Source organism: Hyalella azteca, unplaced genomic scaffold, assembly GCF_000764305.2.
Source record: "Hyalella azteca isolate HAZT.00-mixed unplaced genomic scaffold, Hazt_2.0.2 contig10327, whole genome shotgun sequence".
NCBI classification, from domain to species: domain Eukaryota; kingdom Metazoa; phylum Arthropoda; class Malacostraca; order Amphipoda; family Hyalellidae; genus Hyalella; species Hyalella azteca.
In genome coordinates this window covers 13,434-34,572 of record NW_025940371.1, presented here as the reverse complement: position 1 = coordinate 34,572, position 21,139 = coordinate 13,434, and the positions used below count along the sequence as shown (strand labels likewise).

At 40.2% G+C, this 21,139-nt stretch overlaps 1 protein-coding gene across 1 annotated transcript in view; it reads right to left on the bottom strand.

Annotated features, from left to right (window-relative positions):
* LOC108673492 (atrial natriuretic peptide-converting enzyme) overlaps window positions 1-21,139 on the bottom strand; it is a gene marked incomplete at its 3' end in the record, with an annotated part of 42,945 nt that overhangs the window by 10,128 nt on the left and 11,678 nt on the right. The window contains exons 2-4 of the mRNA XM_018161334.2: window positions 15,104-15,170; window positions 10,542-10,658; window positions 9,994-10,098 (exon numbers count right to left, since the gene is read on the bottom strand). Coding sequence (XP_018016823.1) covers window positions 9,994-10,098; window positions 10,542-10,658; window positions 15,104-15,170 — 289 coding nt within the window. The remainder of the gene's footprint in view (window positions 1-9,993; window positions 10,099-10,541; window positions 10,659-15,103; window positions 15,171-21,139) is intronic.

Genomic DNA, 21,139 nt, shown 5'->3' with positions numbered 1-21,139 from the left:
GCGTACTCTGCCAGAGCCGCCCCAGAGCAGGCGTTGGGCAGGTTTGAGCAGGCGGTGCTCAGTAAGGGCTGCGTGACGGCAGGACAGAGCACACCTGGGCAGGTACTCAGAAGCTAATTAGCGCTGATACGCGGCTGGCGATATCGTCTCTAAAGCGGACATTTCTGCTCTATCGCTGCTCTGTCGCGTCTCTACGTCGGCTCTGCAGCCGGCGACGGCCTGCTCTATTCCCTGCCCTAAATTTTAACTGGGATATGAGCTCATCCCTGAGCGATTGTTTAGATTTAATAAGATTTTATTGAATGAGAGGAGAGGGGGAAGGGATTACCATGGAATGTAGTGCAGTTACGCACGCATTACCGATGATAATGATGATGAAATCATTACCGTTGAATGATAATATCATTCATTACCGACTCGTGATGTGGTGTGTTTTTCAATTAGGATCTGAAAATATTTTAACACTTTATTTGGGATTGCTGTCAGGTTGTATTCCTATAATGTCATTAGTCTCTCTTACGTAACCTTCTGTGATGTCAATATTCGCGGGTCTCCGCGTATATAAGCTCATCAAACCAACCGCCAGTCTTAGGCGGTAGTCATAAAAATGGTAGTCCTAACCATTTTTGTAGCGTCCACCGGACGTCGCCTGACTCCGGCGTTCTCCTAATCGTCGTTAGTAACCACCAATACCAAACTACCTTGTGTAACTTACCACCCAGCTCCATCCTGTATTCCTATCTAGTTCCTAATATATTGTACTTTAGAATACACGCCTCTCAATGATCCTGCCTCTATTCGGACAAACTAAGAACCCTTGGACCGTAAGAAGATGTTCCTGTGATTATCCAACGATAGAATATTGATATAATTAAATATAACTCATTATAAATCATTGGGCACGTCAGGCCAATACCTTGACAATTGGTGCCCGACCGTGTTATAAAGTGGCAGTGGAAAGTGACTTTGAATAAAGTTAAAGTGAATAATACAGAGAGTGTAGAGAACTTTGATAGCGAAACAAATGGGTTTCGACGAACAGTTCAACGAAGAAAAGCTCCAGAGCAATATCGCAGTGATTTTCCAATGAAAAGGAAATCAGTGAAAACTTCGAACAAAATGGCACAAGCGCCAACTCCACAAGTGTAGTTTACTACAGCGTCGTCGATAAATCTACGTGGTAAACAGCTAGTGATGCACCCCTGTGTAAAATGCGGGTACATCATCACAATCGATTACATATGTTATGACGAAGTAGAATCTGCTTACCCAGTTAAAATTTAGGGCAGGGAATAGAGCAGGCCGTCGCCGGCTGCAGAGCCGACGTAGGGACGCGACAGAGCCGCGATAGAGCAGAAATGTCCGCTTTAGAGACGATATCGCCAGCCGCGTATCAGCGCTAATTAGCTTCTGAGTACCTGCCCAGGTGTGCTCTGTCCTGCCGTCACGTACGCAGCCCTTACTGAGCACCGCCTGCTCAAACCAGCCCAACGCCTGCTCTGGGGCGGCTCTGGCAGTGTATGCGCAGTTACGCGTTACCGTTTGTCAACGATTTAAAAATTTTTTCCTTCTCTCTCTGAGATCACTGTATTGGCATTGGTTTTTGACATTCATATCGTATTGACATTAACAACGGTATTTAGAAACTATCACATTTAATTATCGAGGATATATACACATCAAACTACTCACCGCTATGAACTATCTGAAAACGTCGACGGCAGCTCCGAGAATCGAACGCAGATCCTCCGCGTCGTGGCCCACACTCGGTTATAGTTTCACGGCTCCATCCTGCTAAAGCGCGACCAGCCCGGCTAAACCCGGCGCCGGTCTCGGCTCCAAATTTTAACTGGGTAGATATCTTGATGGATAATAATGATGGCTATATTTTAGCAACGGAGGTCTTCACAATTACGTCTTCATAACTGAAGCGATGTGTATATAAATATTCTGCATACATCTCTGAAGACGACTATCGTCACAGCAGCAAAAAGAAAGAGCGAAGAAAAATTAAAGCTCCGGTCACCGAACAATGAGGGACCGTAAAACGAAATAGTCGACAAATTACTCGTGAAATGCGCAATATGAAACGTAAAGAAGAGACGGACATCGATACGATTGTCGCCTAAACCACCAGATGGGACTACGCTCGCGGCTGATACCGACGAGATCGTGTTCGGGGGTCGAAGATTCAAAACCCGCAGTCGCGGAGGATATCAGCGCTATCATCATGGTGCCTATAAAACGGACCATACTACGGACCCATGAAGAATTCAAGGGACGGCTACACACCAACTCCAGACGGCATGAACATAGACACTGCCCGGAAGTTGAGTATGTCATAAACGATATTCGTCGTAGAATTATCCTAGAAATGCTAATAAATGTATTCCACAGGTTTAAAACTTCAGAACCGCACTAATTATGCGTGAATGCTTTATAATGCAGCTGGCCTCAATATTGGCAATTTGGCTAAATACGTTGCCAACGTAACTAACATATTCTTACGTATAACGTAGAATTTTATTAAATGTTGAGCAATAAAAATCACAGCGTAAATTTGTTAAATCGGTGGGATGAGAGTGTACTGTGATGATTGACGACCATCGCGTGTATGTCAGTGAGCACTCGTCACGTTCACTGAGAACAACGATTCCAATCGTTATATTTAAATTACCTCTGATGAAGAACATTAAAGTTCTAAGAAAGCAGTAAGGCCCTTCCCTTCACTCGTAAATATGTGAGATGAAAATATAATCCTGTGAGGTTAGAAATTCTAACTAAAACGCCGCTCTTAAAAATAAACTTCATGCTGATACTATAACTTTGTTTAAAGAACTGACGAGTTCTAAAGTAATGGAAGATGAAGTTATTTAAAATAATGAATATGAAGCTGTAATTACATGCGATTAGTAACTAACCATGTAATACTAAAAGGCTAACAATATTTTTCAATACAGGTGGATTATATGTTCGCTCTTTCATAATAAAATGCTAGAAGACGAAAATGAGATTGATTGATAATTTAGGTGACTACGAAATATCTGTGTACCAATTTATCTAGCTCTAGTGAATATTGAAGATGTGAAGATTTTGGGGATTTTAGAGATGAGCTTTGATGTTTTTTTGATGTTAGCATGACTACAAACGTTAATTTGATATAATTGACGGGCTAATTATCATTACATTAATGTCTAAGCAAGTTTCTGAATTATGCGATGAAAACCGCTCTTTATGGAGATTTGACTCAATAGAGTTATCTGAGAATTAAGGGAACATGGCAGTGCGAGTATGATTGATAAAATAACATCCATTGATGAACGTTACTAATGTTCATTTAATATGTTCAAATATTAATGTCGAACGCAGATGTTGAATTTCTTATATACGATAACATTTTAACGTCAATTTTAAATAACCGTGAAAAGCTGCAAATATGTAGAAATTAAATATAAATAACGGTGAAATGACGAGCAGCGATATTAAGCTAAAGTAGTAGCATTGACACTGTAAGCGAAACCGCGCCTGTACGTAAAATTTATGTGCGTGCGAGACGTGCACACAAAGATCAGAGACCAAGGCCACGTGCTGTGTACTGAACGACGGCAGAGATCTGAGCAACGCACATATGCTCAGAAATAGAGAGAGAAACGATTGATTCGATATTAACGAGCAATCCCTTACAATTGCTTATTTGCTCATGTTTTTAATGACGTTTTCACAGGAATAAGTCACGTTATTGAATTCAATACAATAGAATTCCGGATAATATTCCGTATATTGGAAAGAATTCCCTTGACTTAACATTAATAATGTTACCATAATTTTCTCCAAGAAAGTATAATGTACAGTTATAATCTCTGTACTCTTATAACAGAACAATAACGTTGCAAGCGAATATTACGTTACAAAAGATTGTACGTATTCACGCAATGGATTTAATGCAAGAACAGTGTAATAAGGTTTGACGTTAAATGATGGATGTAAAATGTCAATTTTTATAAAAGAATATAACGAAAAGTAATTAAATAATAGCTTAACTGCTGCATGCAAGAATGCATAAAATAAATAAGATGTCCTTAAGAATGTTCTTCTGGTGTAATTATTACCGTGTTAAATTCGCGTAGCTCAATTCTATAAAGATTCAAAGCATATAATGATTGTCGAATAAATTAAAAAGTAAGAATATGACAATTTATGATCAATGTAAAAATTGTTAATTCCATTTAATATATGCACTAAGAGGATTATTCACATAAGGATAAGTATCAAATAGTGAATACCATTGCTTAAATGACGATTACGTGCATACTGGAATTAATGGAAACGTGTTTAGTGAAAAGTCGACGCAATAGCATACGTGCTTATGCGGTTCGAGGAAATTTCATTACAGAATCCATTAACCTATAACCTTAAACTGATGAGAGCCTTGCCCGAGAAAGCGACTCATAGTCCAAAGCTTCATCGATCTCACGATCAAACTCACGATCAAAATGACGATCTAACTACGATTAAGATCACGAATGACTAGCAATCGTTTTTTAATAATGAATCGCGATAGTGAAGAAATTCGATTCAATAAGTACCTCTTTACAGAAGAAAACTTGTTCTGCGATTACTGAGATGAAATAACGTTATCGTTGTTATGATACTAACGATTTGCGCCCGAGATTAATTAATTCTCGAATTTTTTTTGCTTATATGATTGTGGTATTATTCAATTATTATTGCTTTCATTTTATAATTATGAGTGTTCATAATCATCTAGAATAATCGAACGCCTCCTCTCCCCTCCACGCTCATACTGATCCCCTCCCCTACCCGCTACAATTATAAACAAACAACGTTCAGTGGTTTCAGCCTCACAGCCGATGTGGGGGTTAGGGTGAAGGTACCCTCAAACCCTCAAATAGGTTCACACAATCATACCATGTCAACAGGTCTTATATGACAACAAACACGGATAAATCCAGTGCAAATATTGTCTCATCCCTGTAATAATAAATGCGATATATTCAGCCAATTTCAGCCAATGGGTAAATAAAACAGGAGTATTGAGGAATTTATCCCTTCTTTCAAGCCCCTGGGGGCTCACCTCAACTCCCTCCTCGCCTCCACATTCATCAATTGCCTTTTGTTTTCTTAGTCTCTCAGTCGGTGATCGTCGCCCCAACACAGGTTGTAAGAGATGCTCATGCTCTCAGGTATGGCTCTTTTGTGTACTGTACACAATACAAGTGGCATCGTCTTACCACATTGTCGCGCTGTGCTGTAAAAATTCTGCCAAGAGCTGTGCAAAAACAACCTCCAAATATTCCTTTATTACTGTTTTAGGCTACTTCTGTCAATTTTAAAAATTTTTACAGGAATTAAATGGTATGCAAGTAAAGCAAATTCCCTAACCCAATGTAAGGAATTTATGACAATGAAAATTTTCACATCAACATGAATGCTCCAATAGCGTGTTGTGCGTATAAAATTTGCATAGCGTCTTGTGCTACATTGCACAAGATGAATAGCGTCATATGGATTGCATAGCGTCTTCTGCTACACCATAGTTTATTTACTAGCTGCAAACGGATTAGTTTGTAATGATTTTATTCGATATTTAATTTGAAGTCCTTCCATAAACATCAATCGCAATATTAAGTGCGAGAAATTTCAAATCATAAAATATGGTAAAATTATGGAGAGATTTTCAGGCAGTTTGTTGATTTGGTTGTCACCTCAGCCTCCACAGAAATTCGATAGGTAAGGGTATAAGGGTATCTGTTTTCCCCTCCGAGCTCACTCTCTTGTCACCATCTATCCACCACATTTGTAAACAAGCTTGTGTTGTGAACCTGGCAGAAATTGGCAGTCTTTTTTGGTCGTCCGTTGACAGGATGGTACTTTAAACCCTACTCCTCGCTCCTCCTTCCACACCCAAACACAGAATGCCACTCTACATTCATGCCTATGGTCCATTTGAGTGTAGAATGTTAATCTTGAAACGTTAAAAAAAGCAACAGTGTAGCAGTTTAAAATTATTGGTGCCTAAAAAGCAGTGAAAAGGTTAGAAAAACGCCAGTGAAAATGAAAGCTTATACTGTAATCACTAACCATGTACAATGTACTGCTGCTGGTAATTCTAATTCTTGCCAGTTCTTTTTCTTCTTCAGCGGCCATTTTCATGTTATCCACCGCTGTTTCCGACCATAGCTTACTGACACGTTTTTCATATTTATGAAATGTCTTTTGAGAAAGAAAAGGAATGCCAAGTGCACCTAAAAACTCTGCTGTCTGGGTTTTGCCAATTTCTATTGAAAGGGCACCAGATACCGCAGAGTAGTTGGCTGAATGCATTCCGTGTTCATCTTTTTCTTCCTCACTTCATATTCTCATTTTCAATTTACACATTGAACACTGAAATTCAAAACTTCCGGAGAGTCCTTTTCGTATTTCTTTTACGAAAATAAAATTGTAGAATGAGCACGTGTTAGTATTATGCAGTGCCATTCTACACACATCCGTAAATAGCGTTTTCACATCAAAGATCCTCCTTCCAGATAACGTCTCTAGCGTTTTTTCAAATTGCCCTAGGATATCATTATTTGTAGAAAAGTGATCATTCGCAACATCCACGTCGCATGGTTCCATCATTACGTTTTTCTTGGTGTTTTCATCGAGGTTTGAATTTAATGTTTGATCAATATTTTCGACGATACTTTTGCTTGTGAAGGTATTTTGTAGACTTTTCAGAAGCTGTTGCTGTTTTCTGCAAACCAAACAAAGGGGAAAAATTTTACATCTAACAATAAAAATATAATATGGAGCACGAAAGCAACCATTTACAATTACGTTTTAATGCACATTAAAAGTAAACTGAAATTATTATGTGAATTTTCAGTGCTTGTAGCAATAAATTGTAACAATCATCAGGTTATTCACATATTTTTCAATACGAGTATCGAATGTTATGAATCTTACCTCCATCTTTTCAATTGGAGTCCTTTATTAATCCGTTTTGATGAGAGACACAGCCTCGGACTTTTAAGTTGCTTACGAGAGAACCGCATGTTCTCACTAGTATCGCCACTGACAAACTAACAACAAAAGTTTGTTATTCAAACGTCTGAGCCCTTTAAAATCTCCATCCTAGAAACACTTCTGGGAGGAGATTGAAGGAAAAGGGCAAGGGAAGAGGGAGGTCCCTCTTGAAGCGCCAACTGACTAATTGGCATCCCGTGGCCCTTTTAAAGTACTGTACGACAATCAAGCGATGGTGAAACGACTGTCAGGAATACAAAATTTAGATGGATACAATTATTTGAAATAATATGATCGTTCATGTTGTAATAAATGACAACTTAATAATAAATTGTGCTGTTTATGCATTCATTCTCTTCATATCTTAAAACATAATTACGATTATCTCTTCGTAATCTGTACAAAAATTTTAGCGCGACCTCCATTTTATTTGGAAGGAAGAATCCATTACAACAAAAATCGAAGTGGAAAGGAAACCGCTCTGAATAAAGCCTTCATTAATTCAGAACTCTGTTCATGGGAACACGCATCGTAGCTTTAAAAATTATATATCTAGATTTTACTCTTTCATTATCATATGAATCATCCTATTACAATCACAATAATAATAATTTGAATCAGTAATTCAGTATGACAGTAAGTCAGTGGGCCGAGTCTGACATTAATATTAAAAAATTATTAAGCGATGGCAAAGTATTGTTGAGGGCTCCTTTTAATCATGAAATTTTTTTACAGAAGTAGAATGATATGAACTTAAATACATTTCTTAGCAGTTTGTAATGAATTTCTGACATTTAAAATTTCAAGATCGGCATGAATGCTCCCATGATTGCATAGTACCATATGTGTTTAGAATTCAATATGCTATATTCTAGCTCATTTAATTCAATAATTTGCATTAAAATAATCGTTCGTGTGGTAGCAAATGGGAAATTTTATATTAAATTGTGCCGTTTATGCATTCATTCTCTTCATATTTTAAAACATTATTTCGATTAACTCTTCGTAATCATCCTAACGCATGATGCTCATTTACGATCACCTTAACAACATTTTCATATTATTGACGATGCATGGAAACGTGCATTGTTAGTTTAGACCCGTTAAAAGACTCCGCAGCTTCAGACAAGGGCTTTGAAAGCTGATCGAAAGGAACTGCGAAGAGAAGAGGGAGGGAAGAAGGAATGTTTACCTTGAACGACAGAAGATTTATTGCCAGAGAGTAGGCTGCGCCAACACCCGGTACGACAATGGGTCAGGTCTTGCTTAAATCTACGGAATCTTCACTCACCACTAATAATGTCGACTAATATCTAATGCTAAGAGAATGATTCAAAAATGCTTTGTGTAGAGATCAATGAAGAATAAATAGTTAATTACCTTGTGTCGCGAAAATGTTAGAAAATGTTGTCGCGCTAGAAAAATTCGCTCATTTTACGATCTTCATATGGTTTAAAATTTTTGTTCGTGATAAAAGTAATAATACATAGTTTACATAATATATCTTACTTTTCGTTAATTGAAAATAATTAGCCAGATCACCATTCCAAATTTCAGACTTGTATCTTATTTAGGAGGAGAGTTATTGGTTGCCTTCATTGTTAATAACCCTCATAGGGATTAACGCGCCTGGCGGCCGCTCCACTGGCCTCTTAAGTAAGCTAACCCTTACCCTCCTTACCTGCGTGGACTGGACACCTTCCGAGCGACACCGTCATCAAGAAAGAAGAGCAAGAGGCTATGACTGCGATTATTGTCTTTGCTTGTATCTGTTGGTGTGTATTAGATCTCCTTCAGAGATACCATGTCTTTTTGGCTTAGTACCAGCCATATTAGCGTTAAACCTAATAGTCCTCGTAAATTCATACTATTGTTGTTCTGACAGCTTCTCTTTTGATTGCGTACTGAGCTAAAGCTCTGAAGTTGAAGTGAAGTAATAATAGTAGACACTAAATAATTAAAACGATGGTCACCTATCGAATCAAAATTTATTGGACCTTGATTGGCCTAATTTAATGAATGATGAAATAAGATATCGATAACTCATTCTGTTGGGATTGAGAGTTGTGATTATTGTTAAGAAATTCGTAGAAATCCTACGTATTAGTTTTGCTCCTTAATTAATGAAGCGAGGGCACTTCTTCCTTCCAGGGGGGACGTGTCAGGTTGTATTCCTATGATGTCATTAGTCTCTCTTACGTCACCTTCTGTGATGTCACTATTCGCGGGTCTCCGCGTATATAAGCTCATCAAACCAACCGCCAGTCTTAGGCGGTAGTCATAACCATTTGTAAAATGGTAGTCATAACCATTTTTATAGCGTCCACTGGACGTCGCCTGACTCCGGCGTCCTCCTGATCGTCGTTTGTAACCACCAATACTAAACTACCTTGTGTAACTTACCACCCAGCTTCATCCTGTATTCCTATCTAGTTCTTAATATACTTTAGAATACGCGCCTCTCAATGATCCTGCATCTATTCGGACAAACTATGAACCCTTGGACCAACAGAAGATGTTCCGGTGATTTACCAACGATAGAACATTGATATAATTAAATAAAACTTATTTTAAATCATTGGGCACGTCAGGCCAATACCTTGACATTGAAGGGGCGTTAATTGCAGGTAATGATATTATTATTACCGGTAATGATAATATCATTACCAATGATAGTGACACAATAAGTGCCCCGACACGTAAACAGCGAGGCATTAAGTTACCTCAATGACTTAACATGATACACAGTATTTGTCACATGTTAATTTTAATCTTATATTCATATGTTCGTGCGACTATTTCAGCATTAATTAATATAAATGATTCATAAAGCCAATTTTATTTGAACCTCGGCACGCAAGATCATTACACACACTTAGCCATCATATTTATTTGATACCTACGCCGACTCATGATGTAATGATACACACACTTACTGACTCATTACATCAACCGTGTACTCACAATGCTTCTCATCACTCCAGTCCCCGCAGTGGGTCCAGCCGTCGCATTCATTACGCTTGTGGATGCATCTGCCGTCGCCACATACGAAGTGGTCACCTTTGCAGCCTGCGATAAATTAAAGAAGCCGTGAATTTCAGGCTAACAAATTAATGTAAAAAACTACTTTTATGCAGGGTGATCGAGTTTCTTGAACGCGAGGCGAGTAATAATATATATGGGATAAGAAGGTGATGTATGTGTTTATAATACCGCATCAGGAGTGGTGGAAAAGTTTCAATGTGCAATGGTTTCAGCGGGTCAAAACTTCATATGGAAAGAAAATTAGGCCCCAAAAGAGGTTAAACTCGACAACTCAACTTCAGTCATAGCATGCTTGCGAAACATTGAAACAATTCAATAGTGAAATGTTACAATTGACTGCAGCCAAGGAATTATTCATTTATATTCAAGAAATAACTTAATATTAAGAGCGCAAGCAGATCCTCATATTAAATCGAAATACCGACAGTAGAATTGCGCGGAAGAGTTCGACTCATCAGTCAACTCACAGTCGCGCTCGTCGCTGTCGTCGCTGTCGTGACCACAATCGTTGCCTCCGTCGCACCGCAGCACGTCGCGTATGCAGCGACCGTTGGCGCACTTGAACTGATCAGAGCGACACACGTCTGCAATCACAAGTAATGCGGTAAAGAATTTTCAGAACCTAATTTAAAAATTCTAATGTGTGTATTAATTTTTTCGTGTTCAGCAAGTGCTTGTTCTGTTTTATTATTTTTTAATTATTGATACCATTAATTTAATTAATTTTTAAAAAAAGTTGATTTATATCGAGGATAGGATGAATTCTTTTGGGCGTATATATCGTTCAATAGCCTGTTTCCTTAGTATTAGCCTTGCACGGTCTCCCCCTTCTCTCGTTGCGATGTGTCTCAATCGTGAAGGTCTCGCTCTCGAAGTTTGGCGCCCTTCCGGTTAATATCTTCCATGTGTACAGAATGACATGCCTCTCCCGTCTCCTCTGCAGTGAGTACAGACCCAGGCACCTTAACCTCTTCCAGTAGTTCAACTCTTCCATCCTGGAACTTCAACTCTCTCTGATCTGAACTCTTCCTCTGATCCTGGAAGTGAAGGTTCGCTGGACCCCTTCCAGTTGCCGCACTGCGCCGAGTGTGAACGAGGTCCAGAGATGGCAGCAGTATTCAAGGATTGGTATTACAAGGGCTCTAAAGAGTGTTGATCATTGGTTCCGCTTCTCTTGTCTTGAACGTTCGCCAGATCCACCCCATTTGTCGCCTACATCTTGCGGTTATTGCTATTATGAGATCACCAAAATTTACCTGAGTATTCATCAACACTCCTAGATCGTGAACGATTCGTTTCTCTTCGATTTCCGAGTTGTCAGGTGCTAGGTAGCGGTGCTCCATATACCCGCTCTTCCACTACCTCTGTATCTCATAACCTCAAACTTGGTCCCGTTGAACTGCATGTTGTTCACTTGGGCCCAGTCATATATGGCAGCGAGGTCTTCTTGCAACCTTTCGCAGTCTCTCCTGTCCGTTATGGTCATTAGTATCCTGGTTTCGTCCGCGAATGACGATGCAGAGGCGTGGTTCACTGCCACATCTATGTCGGCGATGTGATTGAGGAAGAGGATACAGCCGAGTGCCGTTCCCTGTGGTGCTCCACTCTTTACCCTAGCCTCACTCGATCTCGAGCCTCCTACAACGACAGCTTGTAGTCTTTCTGTTAAGAAGCTGTGGATCCATGCCAGCAATTCACCTCCGACCCCCAGCAATATTAATTTTCTGAAGAGCACTCCATGGTCAACTTTGTCAAACGCTTTCGTGAAGTCAAATACACCACGTTCATCCCGGCCCCCTTCTCCAGCATGGCCAGGATTTGGTGGTGATGCTCCAGTAACTGAGACAAGCAGCATAAGCAACGCTTTCGTCTAAAACCGTGTTGTCTTCTGTTGAAAAGGTTTGCCTCCTTTATGTACTGCACCAACCTTCTGTCAACAACCTTCTCAAATACTTTGATTACGTGTGATGTTAATGTAACTGGCCTGTAATTTTGGGGATTGTCTCTCGCACCTCCTTTGTAGATTGTCTCTCGCACCTCCTTTGTGTCTCGCACCTCCTTTGTACCTCCTTTATTAGCCCTAGTTTTAGGTCTCTTGGAACATTTCCTTCTCTCAATGATGTTTTCCAGAGCAAAGTCAGTGGGACCTTTAGTGTACCGACACATTTTTTCAGTAGCACTGCAGAGACCCCATCTGGCACGTGAGCCGAATACGTCGATAATTCGTGGAAACTCCTCTCTCTATCCGGCTTTTCAAACTCAATGTTCATCAGCTCCCGCCCCCTTGGAAGTTCTTGAATGACTCCAGTTTTGTTCTCCTGTCATGAGTATCGGGGTTCGCTGAATACTTTTTCAAACAGCGCTCCCAGAAGTTCGCACATGCCCTGGTCGTCTCCAATAAGGACATCGTTATTTTTCAGAGGCCCCACTGAGGTTCTAATTTTGGCCTTTGACTGGGCATATTTGTAGAAATATTTGGGATTCTCTCGAATGGCAGACACTCAACGCAAAACCCCAAAAAACCCTTATCAGGCGAAGAGAGTTGCGCCTCCAATCAGGCGAAGTGAGTAGCGCCTCCGCAACTTGTTGCTCGGCCTCGTGTGAGTCCTGTAACTGCCGTTCAGGTTCCTCAATTTTCTACCTTAGATGTTCCAGCCTCCGCCTTTCCATATTCCTGAAGGCGGGCATTATCTGGTTGTTTAAGCTTGCTCGTTTCTTCATGAAGATCCGTCTGTCCCTCGGAATTATGTGCCGTTTTGAGGGTCGTTTTTCCCGGCGTGTGACGCACGCATACCTGCAGTAAAACTTCGCACAGCTTGTTGCACATTGCTTCGGCGTTAAACTCCAGGAACTCAGATCTCCAGTAAATTTCGAGGAGTTCGTTCCCAGTGGCTTCCCAGTCTGTTCTCCGATGATGAAAATTTAGCCCAGCTAGCCCCTCTCGAGATGTAGGTCTTGGCTGGCTTCCCCTCTCAATTGTTGTCTCGACCACCATTAGTCGATGGTCTGATAGTGTGGTCTCCTCAACACGAATATCAGCAACCAGTTCTTCATTGCTGGTGAAGAATAGATCCAGGATATTATGTTCTCTTGTTGGTACCAGCACCTGTTGACTTAGCAAGTGCTCCGTAGCGAATCGAAGTACTTGTGTTGCCTGGTTTCTGTACTGATCTCTGCGCCGTTCTAAACAGTCAAAGTGTAGCCATCGCATGTGAGGAAGATTAAAATCTCCCGCAACCACAATATTTGGAAGTTCACCTAAGTTGGCCACCTCTGTTATCTTGAGAGTTTCATTGAATTTTTCCGGCGGGCAGTCAGGCGATCAGTATATGATGGCTATGCACAGTTGGAGATGGGAGATGTATAGTATTACATGTTCCACATATCCATTGGAGCCTAAATACAGGGGACTATCTTTGCCGCTAGGGAGTTTCTGAGTTATACTATATCGCCTCCTTTTCTCCTCCCTTCTTTTCGGTCTGCTAGGTAATGTTGAAAGTCTTTCATCTGGATTTCTCCATCTTGGATATCCTCTCTTAGGTGGGACTCTGTTAGGGCAAGCATGATTATTTCTTCTGTCTCAGCAATTTCTCTGAGTACGCCGATCTTGCGGCGCTTTTTTTTCGGAAATAGCCCCTTTATATTGGCTATCATGATGCTAGACTCTTCCCTTCCTTGCGTTCTTAGTTGCTGTAACACTGCTCTGCCAGCGGTCTCTGGCTCAACAGTTGTTGCATTTGTTGCTGTGATTTTTGCTGTTGTTCGTGCAATGTCAGCAGCTGCTGCATTTGTTGAATCTAATCTGCTTCCGTCTGTAGGCCAAAAAAAATTGCTGCACCGAATATCGAGTACTTTTTGTTCTTCTTCACTCCGGTAGGTTGTGCTGGCCTTTGCGGTAATTTTTGGATCTGCCCTGTTCCTCTGAATACGATAGATTCGCCATTCACAAGACTGATTATTTTCAACCGTGTAATTTTTTCTGATGTTTTGAGTTTGGCAGCAGAATCTATCCGGTGTGACGTGAGGGTATCACGGCGGTCAAGAGGATATGGTGAGGCGTATCACGGCGGTCAAGGGTTAGGATAGGCGGAGTACTATGTCGGGCAGCAGTGAGGGAAAGAGGGAGTAGAGGGAGTGAGGGAAGTTGAGAGAGTGAGGGGAGTTGAGGGTAGCCGCGTCTTAGTCGAACAGAGGCCCATTCATGATAGGCCTTCTTCTCTCGAACGCTTGAACTGCTTGTACACTCTCCATGGCTTCTTTCGCCCACCCCTCGTTCATAACGCATTTTCTACACATGAATGATGTTCTCGTTTTTAAATATCTTGTAAGTTGGTATCCTGGAAGTAGTGAACATTCGAAGTGATACAATTGCCTGCATGTGTTACATCTTATTGCCAATGGTCCAAAATTACATTTGTTGCATTCCAGACATTCTCCGGCAGGTTTACTAACACAGACTTTGGCTGCCATATTTCTCAATCAATTGATACTCTCACTAACTTTTTACTAACTTTACTTGATTCCAGACTATTCCCAGGACATTTCAGTATAGAATGAGTCAACAGAGTTAAATCGTAATAAATTTCTCCTCAATCAATTGTTACCAGCACTCAATTTTTAATGGCTGTACTCAGTTTTTTTCAATCAATTGTTACTTGCACTCAATTTTAGCTGACTTTACCTATTTCCAGACTATTCACTGGAACACTTCAGTACAGAATGCAATAACAGAGTTATTGAAGGTTTTTAGGCGGACTGCATATGAGCTCATCCCTGAGCGATTGTTTAGTTTTACTAAGATTTTACTGAATGAGAGGAGTGGGGGAAGGGATTACCATTGGAATGTATTGCAGTTACGTACGCATTACCGATGATAACAATGCTGTTACCGAGGGAAAAACAGTTATGCGGAGAAAGAAATTAAAGTTCGGAGCAATGTTATGACAGTTATTTGAATTCAATTCATATTAACCATAAGGAACCGCATCTGGAGACTCAGACTCAACTGCGACTGTAGAAGATTGTTCACCTGCAGCTGCGGTTGCCGCGGCTACCAGGAGCAGCAGCAGCAGCAGCCTGCAGCAGCTGCTCGTGCCCTGCAGTGCAACAAGAGCTGTGAGTGACGTCACCTGAAAATCACTGGTGTTTGCTAACATTCTTGTTATCACAACTGGGAGCATAAAATCAACTTTTACCAATAATTAATCCGATATGATCAGTCAAAATGCATCCCTCAAATGATCGGTCAACAGAAATGCGCCGAAAGGGCAGGCATGCAGCAGGATTCCGTCGAATGACCAGTCAACAAGAACCCTTCAAATGATCAGTCGAAATGCATCCCACAAATGATCAGTCAAGAGCCACCCCGCAAATGATCATTCAACAGGGACCCTTGAAATGATCATTTAGTGCAGATTTAAAAGTGCAAATTTTTTCGGCAGACAACAGCCAAAACTTGAAAAGAACGGAACATATAACATAACATAACATAACATATTGATCTCGGCGCTGAAGTGTAGGCCTGATGTGGCCTGTCGCCGATTCTTTTCCTTTNGTTGTATTATTCACCAGCCTGCAGGCTACAGCATCCTTGTTCGTACTTTTTCTCAGTTTACATACAAGACCGAAGTTTGATGCCGTCAGCCTCTTTCTTCTCTCTTCGTGCCACAACAGGGAATTACTTTGTTCAACGGTTGAGGTTCCCAGGTTTTTAATTTGATCATCATCCAAGGACAACGTCTTCAAAAAGTTCAATTTTGTCTTCCGTGACAGATGCAAAGGCATTGATTTCGTAGTCGTAACTAAGAGGAATTTTTTTCTACTTAATTTACGCTCATGTTCGCTAAAAAGCCGCTTTCTAGCAGTTGCATGTTGATGTTCTCGCTGAGCTTCCATTTTTACAATTAGCTTGTTTGGAGATTTTCGCGGGAGTTTCTCACTTATTTGTTTTGTGAATGCAATTGACCACTGTTGTGGACGATTACTGCCCCAAGTGCTCTGGTTTCGAAGCTGTTAATCAAGCTGAAATTGATTCTTTTACCGCAATTTAAATTGGAAACTCGGCTGTTATAATGTTCTACACGGTTACTGTCCAAATCATGCAGTAGACTCTCTGCATGGTCCTTCACTCTATTTAGTATTTTCATTATAGCCTGAAAAATTCCAGTTTTTTCGAGATCAGGACAGTAATTGTCATCACTTTGGTTTTTACAAAAATAATTGCCTGTTATTGAGCACCTCGCATGATCGCCGAACACATGTCTGGCACTGTTCAAAATGTTTGTACGCAATCCGCAGATTCTTTCCGTTTCAGTTGTATCAGTCAGATTTTTGTGATGTTTGATTGCACATGTTATGGCACTGACCAAGCGTTGCACACGTCCTTGGACCAATTGTCTTTGTTCTGCGGAACCGAGTTTGGCGGCGCCTCTAGACTTATAGACATCTTCGCTCATAAACGACCATGACGCTCATAGACCAGACTGCGAAGTGGGCAGGGAAAGAAGAGTGCATGTTTACCTTGAAAGGAAGATTTATTGCCTGCGCCTGCAGGAATGTGTATCAACCAAAGGTCTGGTCGTGCTTTAATCTACGTAAGTTTCACCTATCTTTGGGATTCTAAAGCATATATCTAATACTAGAATAATAATTCAGAAATGTTTGGGGTAGCGATCAATGAAGAATAAATAGTTAAACCGACGTATATCGAGAAAATGCTAGAAAAGTCACACGCTATACGAACATCGGGGTGCATAATTTTATCCTCCCTGATAACAGGCGAAATAAAAAGTTTACATAATTTATCTTAATGCCTGCGCATTGACAATAATTAGCCAGGACAGCATTCCAAATTTCAGACTTGTATCTTATTTATGAGGGGAGTTATTGCAGTTCTAAATAGTTATAAAACTCCGTAAGCGACTATCGCGGCTGAGCGCGTCCACGGGGCTCTTAAATCAACTTACCAATAGTGATAATATAACTAATTGAATATATCATGCAATAGTGATTAAACACACGTACGACATTCACATGCTTTACAGTTTTCATCGTTGGTGTTTTGTTGCCTCGAATACAGAGGCGGTTTTGAAGTCGTATTAGTTATGAAACATACCGCAGTTCGATTACAGTCTGTTTTACTGGTGAGCCAGGAAAAAGATCATCGACAGTTAATTAAAACTTATTCATTATTTCTAATGTATATAAAAAGTGTGCTAAAAGATTAACCTGGAGCTTATTATATCATAGACATGATTTTAGCAAAATAAGTTACGTAACAATTCTATTTCTACCTATCCCAAATAAAGTCAAGTATTGATTATTGGCGGTGCGAGGAATGCTTAAACACCAACACCTCGTACAACGTCGATCAATTTTTCATGCTACCAGTAATGCAACCCTGCGACAGCACGCGACCTACAAGTTGTGATTGTAGATGATGGAGATTCTAAACCTTCCACAAGTTTAATTATTCTTCTCGAAAGAATAACAGAAATAAATGATATCAAGAAAATGTAGGCACATGAGTGCCTTTTCAGCCATGATGTAGAAAGTTAGGTTAAATGGCTTATTTTAATTTGCAATGCATACGCGCTACGTGGTCAAGTGGACTAAGGCTTCGCGCGGCTTCGCGCGGTCTGCTGCGAGCCCGGGTTCGAATCCTGCTACGGTCGGCTACGGTTCTGCCAGCGGAGAATCGGAGATAAGTGAATTTATAGGGTTTCAAATAATATGTCTATATCTAATAATGCAGCTAATTGTAATAATATGCACATAAAATGTAACTGTCACGATTAAACATGTATACCTAAATCCGGTCATATCTCGACATGAAAGGACACGTTCAGAGAGCTGCGTTGTGAAGAGCCATGTAGGAATTTCAATAAATATGTCATTTTATACAGCAATCGATGCCATGTATTTTCTTCGGAGTTGTTACCCCGTAATATCACTAAGGGCGCGTTAAAATCCTAGGCTATATATTGCATACGAATTATTACATTTGTATTGTTGAGTAATTAATTTGAATTTAAATTTATCTCAAACGCTTACAAATTCAGCATTTGAGACATAGCAATAGTGGACGCGATACTCATATTGTGGTATTCCAATAAAATGATGTTCTTCCGGCAGTCTTTCTCCCATCCTATGCGCTATTGCCGCCGCTATATTATATTTGGTGTTCTCCTGCACAATACTGCATGCATGAAAGCGTCGGCGGTAAGTTCACAGAGGCTTTCTATTTTTAAGCGCTAAAAGTAGCTTTTAATTACGCGCTCCGGCTGGCTGAGGGGCGTTTTAGAAGCCATCGGCAACTCATTTTGGGACAAGCCGGGATAGTCACTTTGGTGCGTAGTTTCTACGCACCGATTTGTTTCAGTGTGACCGCAACGTTGCCCCTCCCCTCTTCCATTTAAATCTCTTGAACAAGAGGCAATTAACTGTTAAAAAACGAGTTTGCCGGAAATATCCTCAGGGCAAGTGCGATTGGAGGAATAAAAGAATTAACTGTAATTATTCTCACCCTAAGATCTGTCACTAATTTTCAACATTTGGAAGCAAAAACCAACGCTGATGCAAAAATGGGAGTGACTGTCAATACTACCATCCGTTCTTGTGCTGGAATTCTATAAAAAATATAGCTTGCAAACGAGATATTTGTCGGTTTCATCACATTAAACTCAATTTGCAGGGGAGTGGTTTTCAGATGTTCCTCTCTTCGATCTATATATACGAGTTGTTGCTATCATTGATATGATCGTTAGTTTAATCTATAGCCTATCAAATTATTAGTTGTCTTTTATCGTCAATTTATTTATCAATTTTGTAGTTTTAATATAGTTATCAGTTGTTTCTACCGACGATATATTTATCTGTAGTTTCTGTCATCAATCTACTTGTCCGTTTTCTCCTAATCTAAATTTAATAATGAATTGATTCCTTCGACGATTTAGATATCAGCTGTTCTCTATCGTCAATTTAGCCAACAGATTTATCTAGCGTCTATTTAGTTATGAGTTCTTTATATCGACAAATAGTTTTAAGTTTTCACCATCAATATGGTTATCACAATCTACCCTCTATCTAGTTATCAATTATCCACCCACCTCTTAATTATGTCACCATGGATATCCCCTTCTCAACCCGACTTGAGAAAAATAGGCTGTTTTGACCGGTGGTCAGCTGAAGCCTAAATCCCTCTGTACATTAATATTATGATCTGTTGCGCTTATGCAATCGATACAAAATAGACAAGCTGCACTCGTTATGAGAAGGTTGAAGCATAGCGATAGTTGGCTTGAAGAAGCACGTCGGGTCAAGTAAGCAGGTTCCGAAGCTGCTCCAAGCCTCACATGCTGACGGACAAGTTTCCGCATATTTGTATTAAGCGCAGCTGGTCGGGAGCCACGTGTGAATGTCGCGAGATTTCCGTGATTCGCTAGACGCGCTAAACAATAATACAACAATAAGAAAATTATTATTTACTTAAAACTACATCGTCGGCACATATGAGCAAACTTTCAAACTTGATTGAAAGTCATTAGCGATGGAAGTAAATATTGTAAGATGAGTTTCTTGATGGTCAGTGGGATATCGCAACGTTGTGGTAACTTATGTTTGCGCTCAAGTGGATTCAAGATTACGCTCAAGTGTTTGCGCCCAAGTGGTTGAAGCTCAGGTAATGTATGAATGGGGTAATGCATTTATATGATGTGTTCACGGTAATATAGGCAAGGTAATATAGAATAGATGGATGAAAGAAGATTAATGTGGAAAGAGGGCAACGTAGAAAAAGGTAATAGAAAAACAGGGTATTGCAGGCAAGGCAAAACAGTAATAGGGTAACGTAGGCAGGGTTATGGAAAATTGGGTAAGAATAAAGAAACATAGGAATTGGCACGGAGTGTAATCGCAGTGCAGTAGCAAGCAGCCTGCGCAATATTCGGTGTTGCATGTTTACTTTCAGGAATCCCAAACCAGACCAGGTTGGCCTTCCTACGTTCTCTATCAAGCAATTCACGTGAGCTTTCACTAGCGACTTTAGATAAATCAGCTGTCTTGTTCTTTACTTCCATTTCTTCCGTATTTTTCAACTGAGCCTTCACTTCAGTCAGCTTATTGCATAGCGAGCTCAGTTTGTCACTCAGCGAGCGCACCATCTCGCGGCTATGCAGGCGCGGCTTATATGTTGACGTTCTCCGCCGGGCGAGCGTTTTTTTTGCAAACTAGCGACGCTTTATGGCCGAAAATCATGAACTTGGCATTTATGTCTCAAATGTCAGAATTGGAAAGTTCTGTCATTGGGTAAAACTTCAATTCATTGATATAAAGGAGGAATAAGTGAGAATAAAGTTATTGAATATTTCATCAGGATAAGAACTACAAGCCTCATTCATGCATGGCTTCTCCTTGAAAAACCTACCGCTCATATTATTTCTGATACTCTAAGTATTTTTTTCGAATACATTTGTATATTTTGTTTGCGACACAATTACCAAGATTTTCGAGTTTGAATCAACCCTCGAGGTGCAGCCAATCTAAGACGCACTACATACGTGGTCAATTTCTTCTTGCGACAAAAGTTTTATGGGTGGTTATTCTATACTGCTGATAATAAATAATTTACCCTACTGATAGGGTAAATTATTTTTAAATGATAATTTACCTTACTGATAGCCTTACTGCTGATCTGAATTTTGAATCGGTCAGGTTAAATTCATCTTCTAGTGATTGTCATTACCTCACTTAGGGAAAAATTAACGATCCAAATAATTTTCTGAACACGAACACTTAACAATTCAAATTCAAAATAAGGAACGAAGAAGGGAAGATCATATGGAAGGTGGAGTAATATGAACAAAGAGTTTTGTGGCCATGGGAGACTGTGACGTCACGAGTCTCGCAGGTGCTGCAATAAATTGTGTCTCGCTACGAGCCTCGAGACGCCGTCCCAAGACGCGAGTCATCGTGCACTGCACAACGCTGCTTATGTGAACACTGAGCTGAAATCTGGCACTTTTTCTGATTGTGTCAATGATTGAATATGATTTATTATCGCCATCAG